This window comes from Oncorhynchus kisutch, linkage group LG1, assembly GCF_002021735.2.
Source record: "Oncorhynchus kisutch isolate 150728-3 linkage group LG1, Okis_V2, whole genome shotgun sequence".
Classification (NCBI taxonomy): Eukaryota; Metazoa; Chordata; class Actinopteri; order Salmoniformes; family Salmonidae; genus Oncorhynchus; species Oncorhynchus kisutch.
In genome coordinates, this window is record NC_034174.2 from 24,175,278 (window position 1) to 24,195,932 (window position 20,655).

At 42.8% G+C, this 20,655-nt stretch overlaps 2 protein-coding genes across 2 annotated transcripts; both read right to left on the reverse strand.

The window, feature by feature from the left end:
* Positions 1–255: 255 nt before the first annotated feature.
* Positions 256–9,332, reverse strand: LOC109876172 (monocarboxylate transporter 2-like). Its single transcript, XM_020468659.1, has 4 exons — positions 9,116–9,332; positions 6,594–6,737; positions 4,026–4,868; positions 256–518 (listed from the first exon to the last, which is right to left on the reverse strand). The coding sequence occupies exons 1-4, from the start codon at positions 9,330–9,332 to the stop codon at positions 256–258; spliced, it is 1,467 nt and encodes a 488-aa protein (XP_020324248.1).
* A 1,239-nt stretch (positions 9,333–10,571) lies between these two features.
* Positions 10,572–17,972, reverse strand: kbtbd8 (kelch repeat and BTB (POZ) domain containing 8). The gene is made up of 6 exons (XM_020491620.2): positions 17,879–17,972; positions 17,618–17,682; positions 16,317–16,524; positions 15,725–16,031; positions 14,667–15,477; positions 10,572–14,067 (listed from the first exon to the last, which is right to left on the reverse strand). The coding sequence occupies exons 2-6, from the start codon at positions 17,631–17,633 to the stop codon at positions 13,604–13,606; spliced, it is 1,806 nt and encodes a 601-aa protein (XP_020347209.1). The 5' UTR covers positions 17,634–17,682; positions 17,879–17,972; the 3' UTR covers positions 10,572–13,603.
* Positions 17,973–20,655: the final 2,683 nt, after the last annotated feature.

A 20,655-nucleotide genomic window follows, 5' to 3' on the forward strand; every position in this document is an offset into this window, starting at 1 on the left:
TGTCAGCATGGGGGGAAAAACTGCTACATGGAGAAAAACAGCATAAGAGTAAAAACTTCAGGAGTGTCCCCCTCCAAGGTTAGTAGTAGTAGTAGTGTGTGTGTGTGTGTGGGGGGGGGGTGGACTATATACAGTATTGGGTAGGCCTATATACTGATATACTGTATACTGGCATCAATATATGAGAGTGTTCTTGTAAACAGTGGTATATCATGCATGGCTTAATTTAGTCTCTTCCGTTTCTGATTCGTCTCCCTAGGGGATTTGTTGCTTCTTAGCCTCATTCCCTGCCTCTCCTTGCTCCTCTGAGGAGGGCTCTCCCCTCTCCCTCAGCCCCAGGCCCTGCTCCTGGTCCTCACAGCCCTCCTCTACCTGTCCCTCCTCCTGCCGCCTCTCCCGCTCCAGCATCCTGTAGTTGTAGATATTCATAACAAAGAGGAAGAGTCCTGCGAACACCATCACCGCTCCACACATGAGGTACAGGTACTTGTAGTCACCAAAGGTGTCCACCAAGGCTCCTGAAGGGGAGGAGAGGGGAGATGTTACTGAAGGTTACATAAAGTAGCTAAGTTTTCCCCCCTATCAGATAAAAAATTCAGTTATAGGAAGGATAGTTAGACAAGATGCCCACAAAATCCCCCCTGCTTATAGTATATTCCTATCAACAGTTTGTTATGGGTTAAGGTAAGCCTTTCCCCATCTCTCTCCACGAGGTGAATCAGGAGGTGTAACATGGGTATGGTTTAGATGTGCTTTTCAAACTCTGTTCTGTAGAGAAGAAGATCCTACTGGAGACATGACATGGAGCCATTACACCTGACCTTGCTTGCCACGGCTCTCTGGGAAGGCAATTTTGGCTGCTGCACCAGAACAAATCAGGAGTGTGGCCATGTCGATTCTGAAAACGATCAAAATCTAGCCCGCTTCAGAGGAAAAGTGACAAATGGAGTTTATATCAGATTGGAGCCATAAGCTTCTTGAACCTCCCCCTGGATCGATCTGCAGTCCTCCCCAACTCACTCAGCCTCCACAGTCAACATCTAATCAACTGTCTGTCCATCCATCTGTGCATACTGTATATCAATTTGCAGGATCATGCAAGTCAGATGTTTGTAGGAACCACTAAATTGATTAATGAAGGGAAGTTCAACTGTGACAACAGTGTACTTTCCCAAGCTATTGTGTGCTCAGTTGAAGTTCATTGACTAATTCATTCACAATGAATAACTTTAGAAAGTATAAGACAAGAGCTTGGAACTAGAAGGTTCTATCTGTAAAAAGAGGATTCTGAGATAATTGGCTTTAAAGTTCCGAACCCACATTGGTTTGAATGGTTTCAGCTATTTTATCTTGTATTCTTTCAAACTTTACAACATGAATTATATAGGTAGAGAATATAAAACAGAACAAGGCTATGTCAATAACACAATTTTTATAAAAATGCAGAAAGAAACGTATTGTTCCAAGCACTCGAACACCCACAGCGACACTGCATGATTTAACCACACCCCTTTTATGTATCTTATGTAACGTCGCCTTGTTTATGCAATGAGACAGGGCCTTTGATTGCTCTCTATATTTCAAACTTATATTGAGGTGTTTATCTGTAATGGACTCATTTCCCGCAAACATCAGTAACTAATGGTCAATTACTGAGTCTGGCATTATTGAATCATCTGGGAGACACAATCAACACAACACCGCACTATACATAAACACAGAGTTAGGTTGTTAAATAGAAGGGCAGTTTTCAGGTTAGGTAAACCAATTAAAAGACAGGTCTTAATGAGTCAATTTTCAATTAAGTTGATGATGGGGGCATGAGTTTGTCTCTCTCACTCTGTGTGTTTGTCTGTCTGTGTGTGTGTGTGTGTGTGTGTGTGTGTGTGTGTGTGTGTGTGTGTGTGTGTGTGTGTGTGTGTGTGTGTGTGTGTGTGTGTGTGTGTGTGTGTGTGTGTGTGTGTGTGTGTGTGTGTGTGTGTGTGTGTGTGTGTGTGGAGGTCACTTTGCCCGTGGTCCAGTACAAAGCAGCAACAGGGACATGGTCTGATTAATGGCGTTCTGTCCTGTGGGTGTGTGCAGATGACCATCACCCTCATTAAGGCAACCCTTGATTGGCTGAATGGTAATTAAGTCCATCTGGCAGAGTCACCTCTTTTTTAAATGTATTCATAGCTTCATTATGGTCCAGGTACGGGCCTCTAATGAGTGAAGTCTGAACTGAGATTCATTAAACACCGAAAGCAAAAGGCTAATTACACCAATTACCTCACTTTCTCCTAATTAGGCTGACCCCCAGGTTTGGGAGGAGGCATGGCGAGGCTGGCTGTAATGAGGAGACTTGTAAAGGGAAATGTAGAGACTCTGCCCTCTGGAGAATAACGCTCAACGTGCAGGGAGGCGCTTATTTACCCACATTAAATGAGCACCTCAGAACAGGGTCGCACAAAACAACCAGGAGGACTATACATTTACACATCATTAAAACTCTGCAGAGGAGAGAGAAGCATAGGAATGCCAACAAACGTGATCCTACTTCTACCAGACAGACTAGACAGACAACCAGTTTGTATGGAGAAGAGAAGTGTGTTCTGACAGAGCCCGTTCTCCCTCCTTTTTCACTCCACCGTTTGTGTCTGTCTGCCATTTCAGAGACTGTGAAATGAGATGGGCTCTAGCAGCACTCTGAGGAGAACATTTGTATTCTGTCAGAGAAAGCCCACAGGTGGTTCAAAGACTAAGCAAGTTCACTTCCATGGAAATGTGTTATTTAACAGCTTGGGCTGAGCAGAGAATGTTAGCATTGTTACTTCTCCTCTGTGCCAAATAAGACCAAAATGAAAGTGGGCTGTAGGAGACAGAGTTTTCAAAATGTGTGCTATCCCTAGTAATCTCAGGGAAATATGGGCGGGAAACATAACCTTTTTGATTACACACTCTAAAAAGCATGAAAGGAAAAAGGTCCTCTAAAACTCACTGCTTGTGGTTTACAAAAAGAAGACCCGTCTTGGAATAACCTTGCACAATGACTCCTGATGTTCATTTCATCAGTAGTAAGCTATTATTGGGAAAGGTCTTTCTCATCTTAAACCTTAGATTTTGAGAGAGATTTATGCCAGAAGTAAAGTGTACCAGAGTGGGCACGCTAATTAGGATTTGGGGTTAGGGTCAATGATTTGACTAGTATTATCAGCTAATCAAATGAAGTTGGTAACATCGCAATGGTCAAAGTTTTCCGTAACTCCAATAACTGAAACTCTCTATGCTTGTGTTTGCAGCCAGTGGCAGTAGGTCTATTCTAGACCGAGGGGACCCGGTAAAGAGAGAAGGGGAAAATAGACTGAGAGAAAGAGTCGCAGAGAGACCTTCATTACCCTAACTTACGGCTTCTTAGCTCCGAAAAATGTTCCATCATTTGTGTGGAGGACGAATCCTCTAGCGGGCGTGCCCTGAAAGCCAGAGCGGCCCGGCTTATTTACAACAGTAAAAAACCGTGACCAATTACTGCTTTTCTCTGGGCAGGCCGTGCGCTCCAGGCCGCCCTGCTCACCGATGATAATCCAATTCTACTGGAATGTCTTACAATAATGACACCCTGGAAAGTAGTTGGGCTCCACTCCGGCACCATGCAGCATGCAGCACACGGCCGTGACCGAGGAGCAGAGTGAGAGAGAGGGGAACAACTGACTGGTGGGTTTTCTCTGCTCCAAATCCATTTTCTGCTTTATTTACCGAAGTTATTCTAAAGAAGGACTTTTCCTATACTCTGACAATAAAGGTTCTCTCAAGTGCATGCGTAACACTGGGATACTGTCAGCCATGTATTAAATGACCATGGAGAGGTGGTCTTGGGGGAAATGGAGGGAGAGTGTTTGTTGACTAAAGGGAAAATAGTGCTTGTCCTTTGTCAATAGGGAGTACGTTTGTCTAAAGGTGTCATAGCATTAGTTGTCTAAGAGCTGTATGGTTGTGTATTAACTTTAGAGAGAGTGGGAATGTGGGCTGTGTGCAGCGTGAAGGCTTACCTCCAATAGGTGGTCCCAGGAGTACGGGGCAGCACTCTATGATGGTGGCCAGTCCCACTGCACTGGAGAACCGCTGAGGCCCCACCAGGTCCATGAGCGTCTCAAACAGCAGGGCACACACCATTCCAAATGCTATGCCAAAGAACACTGAGTAGGCCGCCAGCCCCCCATAACCACTGGCCAAGGGACACAGCAGGTGGCATAAACCATTATAGATGATGGCAAAGCTGAAGAAGTACTGTATCCTGGGCCTGATCCACTTAGTGTTAGCCATCAGCCCTGTCAACGGCCTGGCAAACATGTCTACGAAGCCCATGATGGACAAGAGGAAGGCGGAGGAATACTCGTCGAAGCCATGGCTCAGGGCGTACGGGGCCAGGAACACTACAGGGGCGAAGAAACCAAAGAACATCACCGCGTTCCCTACGATGTAGATCAGAAAGCCCCTGTGTTTGAAGAGCGAGAGGTCCAGAAACTTGTTGAAGTTTTCCAAACAGCCTTTCTCCAACTGTGTGTTGTGTCCATTCACCTGGGCCTCAGACCGGTCAGTGGTAGGTCTCTTTGGGGTTCCGTTTGTCTGCGTGAGTTGGCTTCCAGTTGGCTTTGGACAAATGGGCCTCATGAGAGAGCCGGCAACACAGCAGTTGAGCAGCAGAGCTCCCAGGATGAAGAAACTGCCCCTCCAGCCAAATTGGTTAAACAGGAACTGGTTGATAGGTGCTAAGGTACAGAGCAGGACTGGACTTCCTGCCATGGCCAGCCCATTAGCTAATGGCCTCTTGACCTGGAAGTACTTCCCGATGATGGTGACGGATGGCTGGAGGTTAAAAGAAAGACCAAATCCTGCGGGAATAAAAGAGAGGAGAGCAGTCACGTTCACAAGTTCCATTTTCAGAGGCTAAAACCTTGACATAAACGCCTGGTACTGCAGGATTAAATTAAGAACAATTCTACTTTGTGCACATGAAGGTTCCAACTCATTGAACATTGCCTACTAAAATCTCATTAAGGAAAGCAGGAATAATTTCAGAAATGATTTCTCCATTTAAATGGCAATAAATGACAGGCTCCGGGTAGTCCATTCACTACCACCTCCTTTCCCAAAAATCCAATTTAGTAGCATTTCAGCCTGTAAATGAGCATCTTATTCTCTAAATGAGTCTTCACTTTAAGATGTAGAGCTCCAGGTAGTGACCTCGACTGACCCATTCCATCATTCTAACACTTGCTAAATGTCTTCTGCTCACAATTCCACACTAATGCCCACTGAGCTACACAATTTCCAAAGCCTTATTTTACGAAATGTACAGATAAAAAAATAGTTCTTAGTATGCATTCTTCCTGGATTAAAATGGCATAATGCCAACACAGATTTTTATTAGTTTTCACCTCCAATTATGGCTGTCTCAACTTGATTGAATTAAAGTACACTGATTAGAAATTAATACTCATTTTATTTATTATTTGTCTCTTTTAGAGGGTACAAACTAAGAAAATCACTTCCATTTAAATGGTAGCTGCATTTACAAGGAGTTCTGTATCTCAACTACCATCTAAACTCACAGGGTGTTTGTGGCAGCTTTCAACAGATTGGTAAGATGTATGTGAGAAAGGGATGCGTGTGTTAGCCTAGCTTGCTCATCTCACCGGGCCAGGGCAGAGGGGATGCAGAGAGATTAGAACACAACACAAGGCCCTATAGCTATATCCACCTCCTCCCTCTATTAATCTTCCAGGCCTGCGGGCCTGGCGCTGGCTAATGAGTCTCGCTGGGTGGAGGATGGCGGTGACTCCCGTGAGAGGACCAGGACTGAAGCCTACGGGAAAGAACAGGGGTCCTGGTAGACCATACTCTCTGGAAACCGGAATGACACCGTCTTAATTACACCTGCGCTGTCCTCACAGTGCTCCGGCCCAAGCCCAGGGGCTGAGAGACTCCCTGGGCCCAGGCGGCAGGGTAGCCTAGTGGTTAGAGCGTTGGACTAGTAACCGAAAGGTTGCAAGTTCAAATCCCCAAGCTGACAAGGTGGATGCAGGCCTCATTCTGCCCCTGAACAAGCAGTTAACCCACTGTTCCTAGAACGTCATTGACGGCCTAGTTAAATAAAGGTTAAACAAATAAAAGACAGACTGTATGCCAGGGAGACCTGGCCACCCAGGGAGGATACATACTCCTAAAGGAGCACCACCAGGGCTGGTTGAAAGATGGGAGAGGGTTGGTCTAGCGGTGTCAGGAGACTACTTCACATACACAACATCCAGCCATCGTGCCAGATGTCTTTCCTGAAGAAAATTATGAGGCCTATATCTAAAGTTGTGTTTTATGTATAATGAATCCACTACAGTATCTTCAATAGAACCAATAATTAAATTGCTTAGGTTTTCACATTTAGAGCATATAGTAAGCTTATGGATTAGGCCTACAGAAACTATTAGTATCTCTCATTAGTCAACTTTAATGGCATTAAAAACAAGTGATTTCTGTTTCTGTTGGCCCACACATAATATACACATCAATCGCAAAACAAGCCATGTCAATCAAATGTATGGTATGAGTGGGTACCATACCTCCAACGACTCCTACGCATATGTACAAATGCGTAATGGTATTGCCAAAAGAAGCAGTTACCATACCAATGCCACACATCACTCCACCAGCTATGACCACAGGCCGGCTTCCATAGCGATTGACCAGAATACTGCTGATAGGTCCTGCAAAGAAAAAAGTGAAAGAGGAGAGATGAAAAGGGGAGAGAAAGTGTTTGTCTTAGGTTCATGCAGCATTGAGATAATAGATCGGCAGTTGACATCGGACCGATAGATCCCTCCCGAAACCTAACCCTTGATCTTACGTTACCCCTAATGCACTGCTGTTCAAATATCCACGCAAAGTAACTTATGTCGGGCGTGAATAGATGGCCGATGTTCTAAATAGTTATCTTACCTACATAAGCAAAGCAGACCAGTGCCTAAGTCTTCTGATAATGTTCCCACAAAAAAGTATGATCAATCATTAAATAGCCGTCTATATGGTCTCTCTTTATCCTTCATTCATAATCCTGCCACAGAGAATACGCACAACAGTCCTTTAGCATCACACAACCTAACACCCACTTCTGTTCCCTGCTAAAACCAGAGGATTTAAATAGTCACTAAATCATTCCCTTCAGCATCAATCAAAAAAATATGTAGGCTGACACGAATATTGAAATCTCAACATGCTGACTTTCTAGTCAGTGCTGGAATGATACTGCAAGGTGGGTGATAATTGAAAATTCCTAGTAAACAATAAGAAGATTACAGTTTTGGCATACAGCTGAATCCATTGTCCAAAATTGATTTCATACATTAAAAAATACATCTTAAATCATTCTACATTGATCAGGACTTATGCACATCAAAAAACAAATCATTTCCCTCGTCAGTTAGACATTCTGACAATGACCTTGGTGTTATACTTAATATAAAAGCAGCTGTACACTGCACATGTTCATATAATAACTAGCATCCTCATTTTATTTCTGTTTTGTTTTTAATCAAATCTGCTTATGATCACCTACAGAGTTACTCTTTCTCCATATCTAGTCTTTTATCCTTTTTTATCAATGTAAAATGCTATGTTTAGTCATTACAGCGTAAACATATATTTTTATTTACTACAGCTGAATCGAAAGATAAAAAGATGCACTTTCATATTTACCTACCTACAAGATACAGAAGAAATCTCTGGATTAGCTATTACATAAAATAAATTCATCCTAGCAGTGACCTTAGCTATTGCTTGATCAGATTCATTCAGCCTAACAAACCCTGTGTGGATATAGAGACTAGGTGTACATACAGACCGTGTCCTCCTAGTGACTGTGTCACTTTGGGGTGGCATCTCAGACATCATCACAATTTCCTCACCCATTAGAACCTTATCACTCTGGCTCCCTAAGTCATAGGTCCCCTGAAATGCTGTCACGTTCGTCCCATAGGGACTTGTTGTGAGGCCCAAATGTACTGAACCCATGTCTGATATATTCCCCCTGTCTTTTTTCCACTGTGTGACATTGCAAAAGCAGAGTCAAGGACAATATGATAAAGACATGTGCCTCTGCCACTGTGCGTGGGAATATTTCACAGAATTCTCTATGCTGGTGAATGCAGGTGAGTCAGGCGCCCTGTCGTCTTTTAACCTTGCAGCCACTGAGGGATTTACCTCCAACTTCAATTGGATCATTATATTATAACATCTCAGTGTCATCTAATGAGTCATTGAAGGTGCATTATAAAACATGCTTACACTTTAGCCATAGACTGACAATTATGAATTTACAAATGTTCATGCAAACAGAGCAGGGATAGACAAAATAAATAACATTTGCAACTGACAGTGCAGACATTTGTGACCTGGATCACTCCATGATGGCCTACTGAACGTGCCCCAGGGTGAATCACCTGCCGCTGCACGTCCCCAATGATAAGTGAAAGAGTGGGTTTGTTTAAACATCCAAATTCGTGTCAGATGCAAAAGCACATGAACAACCCATTTCTAACCCTTCCATATGAAGCCTAACAATAGGCAGCAAGACGCAGCCACTGGTTTAGCAGTTCGTTTTACTCAATACATTTTATTTACAGGTTTCCAAGAAAGAGGTTGCTGTCAAAGATCATTATACTAAAGTAAGAGGTAACAAGGTGTTTATTCTATCAACATGATTAAGTAGGTTAGGTTACTTACAATTGCTTGTCTTTCATCTTAAATAGCCTACTACAGTATTTTCTTCAAAATAAATAAACTACAAACAGATGTTATTATCCCTGAATAATTTTTTTGATTTTAGAGGAGACAACTGCACAAAGACTTGACTTTTTATGCATTCATAATAATTTGAACATAGCAATACTCATTACTCTTGATGAGTTACAGCTATTACAACGAGTCCTCACATGGAAGATATAGGCCTACATTTTAGGGATGAAAAAACAAGCAACTGCAACACTCCATAGAAGCCATGCATCCCTTAATACATAATCTGTGCATTGTGGTCATAATTGACTCAATGCTGACTGAGAGCTGCTTGGCTACATGCATGTCTACTCACCACCGGCATACATTGCTGCCAGCATGATGGAAGAAATCCATGCAATCTGGCTGTAGGAGGCACCGAAGATCAGCTGGATGTCTTTGAAGAAGACAGTGAGGGCTTTGGGGAAGGCATACGAGAAGCCGATAGAGATGAAGGCCCCAAACACCACGGCCCAGCCCCAGCCCCCGTCCGGAGGGGTGTCCCGCAGAATAGATGCTGGTGCAGGGGACATGTTTCTGTTGATAGAGGGGAGGAGGATGATGATCTAAGTGTTTCATGAAAGCAAAAACATCATCTTGAATGTACCTTTTTTTAGAAAGCAGATGAATCACTACAGAGAGCAGTCAATCAAATCATCACTTCATTTACCCAAACCAATTATTTGACTCAGGGTGTCAGGACTGTGTAATATATTTTGTTGACATTAAATAAGGCCTAAATACGAGTTTATCAAGAAATGTCCTCTGTAGTGGACACCCGGTTGTCGCAACTTTGTTTTTCATCTACTGTACCCATTGACTGAAATATAAATGTTGCCATATTTACACCATAATGACCACTAAAGAGGCCAATTTTGAACTTACAATAAAATAAAATAATTGTTCACTTTTTTTTATACCTCCAACACTTATGTTATGTGAAAAAAATCCCAAACTTGTTTTTTTCGTGTCTCAGGGGGATATGGAAGTTGCATCAGTCTACCTGATGAGACGCAAAACCGCAGCACGTAAACGAACGAGGGCACTTTAGTTTAGGTTCTAAGAATGTAATTTCAGAAGTAGCCTAATGATGATTTGTGCTACCCTCAACAAACGAAGACTCAAATGTGGTTTGTACACGTGGATATCCGACTTGGAATACAAACAACAGAAAGTTGAAGCGCGTCAAAATATTTTACATTGGATGCAAGACAACAAAAAATTAAACGATCTTACCTTGGTGACGAACAGCGCAGAACTTAAACTCCCAGTTCACGCACAACGTTTCTAAAACATCGATTTGATTTTTCAGTCGACTTTAGACATGTGTACCTCATTTGCCCCTATTGGTTCATTGAATTATAACGGTGACTGTCTTCTGCTCACAAAAGTCCAGGAATTAGCATTTTAGGCTCCTAGGCTATCAATTCTGGCCGGTTTATCTTTTAGCTAAACACAAATCTATTTCTGATTGTCTTATCTTTCACTAAAAAGGTCACAAGAATGTCGCTACTCAGGGATGTCAACTAGGTCTATTTGTTCCAAAAGTTGCAACCTTGTAACTAACTGGTGATGGGTATCATGTCTCATAACATGTCACATGAATGTGATCTAGGTTAGCCTACTTTCAAAAATAGCTATATATGTACAAACATACATAATATATACACACACATGCATAACACACACACAGAGTGGCTACAAGGGGAATAAAAGGTTAGAAAACATTCATTCAGCACCAAATAATCATATGGCAATAAAAAAAAAGTCACTATGGTTTCACTTGTCATTTTATTCTCAAATTATGTGCAATGTGAATTTCACAGTTGAGCTCAACCACCACTATTCCCCAAACTACACAGACAAACCAGCAAACAAAAAGAAAAGCAGTAAGATTCTACTGGTAGTAGCCATCCATGCAGGATGCATACATACAGGGCTTGAATGAGCTTGGGCATGGCCACACAAGGCCAACTATATCTTTTGCACAAAAAGCACATTGACTGGCTGATTCGTTGTACACTTTAAGTATTTCACAAAACTGATGTGTTGGAGATAATGTAACATTGGAGTTACAGATCTGCTTATTGTGAAGTTTTGGTAAAGCAAAACTACTGAGAATATTTACATTAGTCGCTCTACTATAACTAAACATAGAAAATGGAAAAATAGCCATTGAAAATAACATTTCTACTTTTCAAGTTATAAAAGAAAAAGTTGTAAAAAAACTGTGCAAGTACAGCAAACGTATATTACACATGAAACAAGACATTTAAATACAGTACTGTTTATCAATAGAAATCCTGAGTTGTCCATTCCTGGTTCCCGCGTAAGTTTTTAGGCATTTGAGGAAACCCCTTTTCTCCTTCCTCACCCATGGAGGGCACTGCTCTGGCCAGATCAAACCAGTGCCAAGTGATGTGCACTATTTTTCTTCACAAAAGTTCATGTCCACAGCTACAAACATAACGTTTTCATACTACTCTCCAGTTGAAATTCTGTGAAGACAGAACTGCATTTCCCAAGATTGCTTTGTGGTCAATGATATATTTTGGGGAAATGCTTTAAATATGAGATCAAATAAATGATCATATGTAGTGCAAAGATGATACAGGAACCTGCATGAGGAAATTGATGTCATTGAATTTGTTACAGTTCAATAGGGAACATCAGTCAATTGCTGTTACTTATTTAATATATACAAGATCATCAAAAAAGCAGCACCAATAGTTAGTTTCTCTCAATGTCATAGCATACAGATGGATTCATGTATAAAAGAAGCACTCTCTGTGGTAATGCGCTGTCCAGGTGGGTGCTGCTTGGTCAAGTTTGCAGTGACGGACCGTTGAAGAGTGATTCAGTGCAATGATCAATAAGACTTGAGACACACTACCTCGCCAGGCTACTATCTGGATGCCCCCACCCACCCATAGGCACAATGGGATCTGGACTAAATTACACACCAACAATCTCTACTTTACTCCTCCTCTGACAACTACTGTACAGCAGCCAGCCACACAGGCATATATTGAAACATTTCAACGAGCAAAAGTAAGTACCCAAATTAAGCTTGAAAACAAAATGTAATCCACTTCAACTAGCATAAACCTAAATGCAGGGCTGTGACGATACCAGCATTGCAATATTTTATCAATGGCAAAAATGAAAACACGAAGCAGACCACCCTCTTTGGCCCTTTAAAAACTTGCTATATGTAAAATATTGCGCTATAGTTTGGAAAAAAAATAAAGGTGACTCCGGATAACATAATGAGGTCTGTTTCCAACATTATAACTGTTATCCTAAAGAAGTTAAATCTGCTTCATGTTTTGTTTCCTTGCCATAATAATAGCGAGTATCACAATACTGGTATCGTCCCAGCCCTACCCAACTGTGTCAAAGTTTTCTTACTTATAGCTAATTGAAACTTGATCAACTTTTCAGATGAAACAAAACAAGTTCTTAAATGCATTTTGGCATTTAAGAGGTATGTTAACCCAAACACTTTTTAAAAGCAGATTGTAATGAATACCAGACATGCTGAAAACCCCCCCAGAAAAGACTATTCTGCAGCGAGCTGCCCACACTTTGGCCAAATCAATGCATCAGCCTGAACCATGTCCCTTCATTCCTTATCTGACTTCTCTTAAGTTGCTATCAAAGCAAACTGTTGCCTGGTTCGAAATGTCGCACTTATCTTGGCCAACCACACATCTGACGCCCTGCTCGTTTCTCCAATGTGGAGAGTGAATCGTCTAACTTCTCTTAAGTTGTCTTGGCATGTGAAACTCGTTGCAACAAAATGGATGCCAGCTCTGAGAGTCCATTGCATTAGTCTACGAATTCAAAAAGTATAAATCCAACTGCAACAAAGCCAAATAGCACATTGGTTGACAACTTAAGCAATCTCTTGAAAGCAAAGTATTCGTTTCATAAAATAGCATCATACCGATCACACATGGCAATAATACTAAATTGATCTAAATCACTAGCACACTTCATACACAACTAATAAACACTTCCACAAAGACGAACTTGCTGTAGGGAGCAATCAGCATTCAAATCAATACAAAAGTCAGACATAAAAACCCTCAATCTGAGCTAACAACCTACCAATGAGCAACACTGCTCATCTTACCCGTATGAATATATATATAAAATTAATGACTTATATATATATATATATATAATTTTCACTTTATGCTAACATGTCGTGGTTCCATAACTAGAGGGTACTTCATCTGATCCATCAACTGCATGTCAATCAATTGTAAAATTTTAAACCTATATATGCTTTTAAGATTAAATGGAACAAAATGGCTCAACAACAAGCAAACATAATAATTGCACTTATAATTCATTGGACTGTAAAACAAGCATCAGTTTGGGTATTTGGTGCTGAGTGGAAGAAAAAAAACACAAATACTGCAATCTTTTGAAAGCACCCCCATTTGATCGTGTTAAACCTTATATGTTAATGCTTTAAGACTAAACTCTTAACTGCCCTTGTGGTGCAAAACAGGACAGCATCAGGCACAAGACAAGCAGGACCTCACGCTCCCTCCTCCCGGAGGGGTTCAACCCAATAAATGTCACATACACCAGATAGGTCCAGTGAAATGTGACGTTTTACAGGGTCAGCCTTATCAATACAGCGCCGCTGGAGCAAATTAAGGTTAAGTGCCTTGCTCAAAGGCACAGAGATATTCACCTTGCTGGCTCGGGTATTTGAACAACAACCTTTCAGTTACTGGCCCAATGTTCTAACTGCTAGGCTACCTGCCACCCATTCCCCAAGGTCCTCTCAGAGCACTTTCTGAAGACACTGCGGGTACAGTTTGGCCACCACACATTCAAAATGGCGGCCCAGGTCCCAGAGGCGGTCAGGCGTCTCGTAGACTTTGGTCCAAGCATCCGCCTCGTCGTCATACTGGTAGAGGGAGTTCTTCCTGCTGGTACGGAACACGTGTTCCTCCACCATGACCTGCGTGGCTCGGACAAACAGGTGCAGCTTGCCCTGGAGGAGCAGGGCCTTGATGTAGGGGCTGGTGGCCTGGTCGAAGGGAAGGTCCCTCTTGCGGGCCCAGGTGTTCTGCTCGATGTCGTAGACCTCCATGGTGAAGGTGCGCTGGTGGTTCCCGCAGATGCCAGCGATGTAATAGATGCAGTTCTTGTGTAAGGCAACCAGACCCTGGCTCCGGGGTACACTCATTGGGGACAGGTGGCCCCAGTAGTCCTTGCGAGGGTCAAAACAGAAGAAGTACTCACCTGTTAAACAGAGAAGAGAAGCACCAGTGTTAAGACACATTTTGAAAAAAGAATGAACTGTAGCTTTGAATTTATTTAGTCTCCTACGCCTGCCAGCAGCATACCACCCTGCATCCCATGGCTGGCTTACCTCTGAAGCTAAGCATGGTTGGTCCATGGATGGGAGACCAGATGCTGCTGGAAGTGGTGTTTGAGGGCCAGTAGGAGGCACTATTTTCTCTGGTCTAAAAAAAGATCCCAATGCCCCAGGGCAGTGATAGTGGACATTGTGTAGGGTGCCGTCTTTCGGAATGGACATTAAAACGGGTGTCCTGACTCTCTGTGGTCACTAAAGATCCCATGGTACTTATCGTAAGAGCAGAGGTAGTAACCCTGGTGTCCTGGCTAAATTCCCAATCTGGCTCTCATACCATCATGGCTACCTAATCATCCCCAGCTTCCAATTGGCTAATTTATCTCCCCTGTAACTATTCCCCAGGTCGTTGCTGTAAATGAGAACGTGTTCTCAGTCAACTTACATGGAAAAATAAAATACCTCTCCTGAATCTTTTTCCCACCTCATTTCAAGATCCCATAGTTGCTCCATTATCCCGACTCACCTTGGAGGATGTAGATGTGGTCTCTGTACTCCACAGCGCTGTGGAACTCCATGGCGACAGGCATGGGGCTGACGGCAGTCCAGCAGTTATCCCTGGCATCGTAGCACTCCACTGACTTCAGTGCATTCCTTCCGTCCCCTTCGTACACACGGCCCCCCAGGGCGTACAGCTTCCCACAGCAGTGGACCAGCCTGCAGCCGATCCGGGCCCGTAGCATGGGCGAACGCGCCAGCCAACGGTTCCCTGCATGCTCGTATTGCCAGAAGTCGCTCTCCGCCCGGTGGTCGATGGACACCTCGCTGTTGCTAGGGCGGTAGCCCCCAGCGATGAAGATGTCGTTCTCCGATGACACCAGGATGCCCACCTCCCGCAGGTCATTGGGGGGCTTGCAGAGCTTGAACACCTTCCCAGCAGCAGTGTCCAGGCAAGGCACGGTCTGCTTCTTCATTGAGTGTTTGTGTGCCGCTTCAAAGCAGATGACCATCTCGGAGGCGGTCATGCCCAGGCGCTGAGAGCAGCCGTTGAGACGTGCCTTGGTTTCGGCAGGTTCCCTGGACAGAGAGAGGGCGCAGGCGAAAGGGGCCGGGATGCGGCTGAGAAAAGAGTCATCCAGGAGGGGCAGTCGGATGCATTGAGAAAACACCTCAGCCAGGTGGGTCTCCCTGCGAGGGCTGTCGTGCTCCAACCAGCGCACAATGCTCTCATACACATGCTCTTCCTTCTCCACGTTCAGGTCATCGTTGTTCAGGATGCTCACCAGCTGCTCCTTGGTGAGCTGGAGGAACTCCTGCTCCCGTGCCACACACAGGAACTACAACACAGCACCGCATGTTACATTTCATCTGTCACAGCATGCTCAACTAACAGACGCAGACCTGGGATACTTATCTAAATCTTATTTAGTGTGTCATCTACCATATGTACTTCAATGTGCTCTCATATTACTGTAGTTATAAGGCCATATTAACAACAGATCCATACATTAATCCTTCCCAAAAGGCGAGCAAAGTGAAGCATAACAGTGGAACAGAACAGCTTGTTCTTAGAATAAAACCCACCTTCTTGCGTATGTAGTCCTGGGAGCGCTCCCTCAGCAACTGGTGGCCGTAGGCGTCTGCGAACATGTAGACCCCGGTGCAGTTCTGGGGGTCCAAACGACTGATCATGAACAGGGCACACTGGTCCTGCAGGGCTGGGATCTGGAAGATGCTGGCTGCCGTGAACAGGGCCTGGACATTGGACTCGGACAGCATGACTCTGGACGTGTAGGCATAGTCCAGGACCTGGTGCATGGACTCAGACTCAACCCCGATGAGCCGCACCTCCCTCTGGCTGCTCTCTGTAAGGCCACTGGTGAACATGGACCTGGTAGGAAGAAGACGAAACAGAAAATGCATAAAAGTTTGAAAGGTGTTGCTACATATTTTGGGCTCTTGCCTACTCCATTGCTGTCATTGACATGACAATAAGTTACAGAGTTGGCATGATGGCGCAAAGAAACTGGCACTCAGGCTAGTCGCGGTATTTGTTATCATATAAAGGTTTGACCCTTCAAAAACTCAGCATAGCTAATACATTTCCCTCAACTCGAAGTGATATCCCAAATGTAAAAGACTAAAAGCAAGCAAACGCCTCACATATCTGACCTACCTAAAGTAAGGGCTGATTGCTGCAAGGACATTTCGGTGACACGGAAATGTCTTGCCATGGTCCACCTCAACGACAATGTCTGTGAGCTGTGCTTCATCATACAAGGCTTTGAGCTGCTGGAGGATGTTACAGGCATGAACGGCATCAACCCCACTGTAGGTTGTGTTCGCAGGAGTCACATTCTGTACTTGTAACAGCTTGCCTACATCTATGGAACAAACATGAAAGAGACAACATGCCTTTTAAAAATGATGGATTAAACAACACTGACTTACGAGAGTCACAAACAAAAGGCTACAGATGTTAAAATTATGTTGGTACTAAATAAGATTACTTAACGTTAGTGGCATCATTAGCTAGCTATATGCAGCACAATTGAGTCAAGTGTACTTTACAGAGTGGAGAACAAATACTCTAGCTACAACATGTGGAGATTAGTAGCATTAATCTAAAATTAATTTTCGATACCTTGTTTGTAGTGCTAACGTTAGTGTACCATGGAAATTCCCCACCCAGTTCAACTTGTGTGCTCGAGTTAACTTAATGACAGAACAAAGACCCGTCTAAAACAACGAGGCTTTCACAACAAGCCAGCTAGCTGCGGATTAGAAACTCAGTTGCATAGTACCAGAGCAAGTCATCCGCGGCATTATTAGCCGGCTAAGGCAGCTAGAAAGCAATCTTTTAGCCCTTAAACCAGTCAAAACGGTCACTAAAACCACCTAACCGATAGTCACGAATCTAATTTGATCGTTAAGGATATCGTGCTGATGATGTTGAAATGGAGCTACCCAGTTAACTGGCTATCCAAGTAAACTGGCCAACCATCGCTAATTGTTCGTCAGGATGAGACGTGGTTATGTTAAGTACTGTAGATAACTGGACATATCTACTTTTCTGTTGGCTAACTATAGTAGCGGTAGATATTAACTAGTCAACTATCTAACTACACACTTTGACAACTATTAATAAAAGCTAAGATAGCTACGAACAGGTTGACAGTCTTAGCCACGACTGTCATTTGCATACAAAGACATGCAATTGTTTAGACTCGGCTGTACTAGCTAGCCATCTATCTGATCGAATTAGCTAAGGTTATAGCAATGCTAACTAGCTAGCACACATTTTAAAGAAGCCATTCGCTTACAGCTTCACTTGTAGCTAAAACAAAAGAGAAGTCATTGTCTATTACTTTTGTCAGAGTGTAATCTCGGTTATATATCCTTCAGTATGAATTATGGAACTTTAAAATGCGTTAAATAAGTTTGAATCGTCAACACAAACAATCAAGAAACGCTAACCTCCACTGGCAGCCATTCTCCCCCAGTCTTTCTCAAACTGGTCTACAAGCTCAAAGCTGTTAAGGCTAGAAGGGATACAGCTTTTGTTAGATTAGACTTTTCGTACTAACAGGTTAAGATAATTTACACAGCATGTTATGATAATTAACGTAGGATAATAATGTTATGGGAAGGGTTAGCTAAAACGCAAAACATTTCAACTTTTGACGTTAATTTGATAAAAACTGAATCCCTTCTAGCCAAAATCGTCTCAAAGCAGACCGTGAAACGTCACTACTGTGAGCCCCGGAAACAGACGACAGCCAATCGCAAAAGAGAGCAAACCAATACAATTATTTTGGGTAAAGAGAAAGCAAAATAAAATATCGAAGCAACCTTTCAAAAATGGATGATCAATTTATTCTCATTTTGACATAGGTCCACAAGTTTCCGCAAATAGGTAAATGTGAGTTACTGGTACTAATTGATTGTCTAAGTGAAAAATACGTTTTCTCCAATCAAAAGATAGACTATTGCATTGTATTTTCAAAGACATTTTGATACATTGAATGTATCCTACAAAACACAGGAAAAAGGAAAAGCTATATGCTGTTCATCTATATGTTATTTTCACATTAAAATGAGATTTTATATAAATATAATAAATACACCATAGAGATATATATACCCAGAGCATTTTATTTAGGAGAGAGAATGTTTTTGTAATGTTACCCAGATTTTACCCAGTTTGAGTGTCCAGCTTTCCATTAGTTAGGGGAACATTTTATTTATGTTAGCAAAACCTCCTGAAACCCTATTTAGCATGTTTTGCCATTGGTGTTAGGAGAGCATTCCCTAAATGTCTAACAGAATTTACCCAGAACGTGGATATCCAATATTAATGTTCTAGACACGCGTGGGAATGTTGCAAGAATATTCCTGTGTCCAGTTTTCTGAGGGTTAGGAAAATATTCCATTAATTTCCCACCAAACATACACAGAACATGGTTGTCATGTTTTTAGAATAATAGATAAGTAATGTTCTACACACTTTTCATGGAAACGCTGCAGTAACATTTCTGTGTGTCACCTGATGGTCCCAAAGAAAAATGTTCAACAACAAAAAAAAGTTTTCATTACACACTATGCCTTGTTACTGTTTCCGAGCCCATCAAAGCCCGATTGGTGAACCACTGATCCATTTACAGCGCTTTCTGTTGGCAAGATTATGGACAAGCACATACACACGTACACACACACATATTTGACACACTTTGACTACAAGAAGATGATGGAGAAATGCTCAACCACATAGAATCAATAAATACTGATATTTTCATGAGAGGTAGCGGACATGTGGTAATAATTTGTGCTCAAGGGCTAATCCTACAGATTCCCGTCTTTCAATGAGAAACCAATTTTAATTAAATCAGTTAGGGGTGTTGTAACTGTTGCCAAATAATTACATTAACATACAGTATATTACTAAGAATGTGAGAGTAGTGTGTCTCCCCTAGCAGATCTTGAAACCAGGCCACCAGCACCAAGCACCAATGACCTAACCATGGTCCCAATAAGGGACCCCATACTCAACTGGTGGACTGCGGTCTGGATCTGGACCCAGAACTAGGTCAATACTACAAACGGTGTCCCAACAATTTATTTATTTAATAAAACATTTGAATCGGTCGGGCTTCGACCCCTGGTATCATATAAAAACACATAAGACAAAAGGAGCCGAATTGCAGGAAATACGCTTAAAAATAGCAAAAAATATATATCTGCCTCATGCAAAATGTGTAGAATTGCGGGAAATTGACTTTAAAGCTTCTAAATGCTCAACAGGGGTGTGAACAGTTTGGGGTCGCATGGGTTGCGAGGTATCCTTTACCTATGCACATTGACTCGGTACCGGTACCCCGTGTACAGTATATAGCCTCATTATTGCTATTTTATTGTGTTACTTTTTAAAAACTTTTGTTTATTTAGTCAGTATTTTCTTGACTCTCATTTTCTTAAAACTGCATTGTAGGTTTGGCTTGTCACCTAAAACCCTCACAAACTTTTACAGATGCACAATTGAGAGCATCCTGTTGGGCTGTATCACCACATGGTACGACAACTGCACCGCCCTCAACTGCAAAGCTCTCCAGAGGGTGGTTCAGTCTGCACAACGCATCAACGGGGGCAAACTACCTGCCCTCCAGGACACCTACAGCACCCAATGTCACAGGAAGGCCAAAAAGATCCTCAAGGACATCAACCACCTGAGCCCACAGTCTGTTCACCCCATTACCATCCAGAAGGAGAGATCAGTACAGGTGCATCAAATCTATCTCAAGCCATCAGACTGTTAAACAGCCATCACTAGCAAAGAGAGGCTGCCACCTACATACAGACTCAAATCATTGGCCACTTTAATAAATAGATCACAAGTCACTTTAAATAATGCCACTTTAATAATGTTCACATATCTTGCATTACTCATCTCATAAATATATTTTTTGAATTTAACTAGGCAAGTCAGTTAAGAACAAACTCTGATTTACAATGACGGCTACGGCAGATTTTTATCTTGTCAGTTTAGGGATTCAATCCAGCAACCTTTCGGTTACTGGCCCAACGTTCTAACCACTAGGCTACCTGCTGGTTACTGGCCCAACACTCTAACCACTAGGCTACCTGCTGGTTACTGGCCCAACACTCTAACCACTAGGCTACCTTTCGGTTACTGGCCCAACACTCTAACCACTAGGCTACCTGCTGGTTACTGGCCCAACACTCTAACCACTAGGCTACCTGCTGGTTACTGGCCCAACACTCTAACCACTAGGCTACCTGCCGGTTACTGGCCCAACGTTCTAACCACTAGGCTACCTGCCGGTTACTGGCCCAACACTCTAACCACTAGGCTACCTGCTGGTTACTGGCCCAACGTTCTAACCACTAGGCTACCTGCTGGTTACTGGCCCAACACTCTAACCACTAGGCTACCTGCTGGTTACTGGCCCAACACTCTAACCACTAGGCTACCTGCCGCAGTATGCATATACTGTACC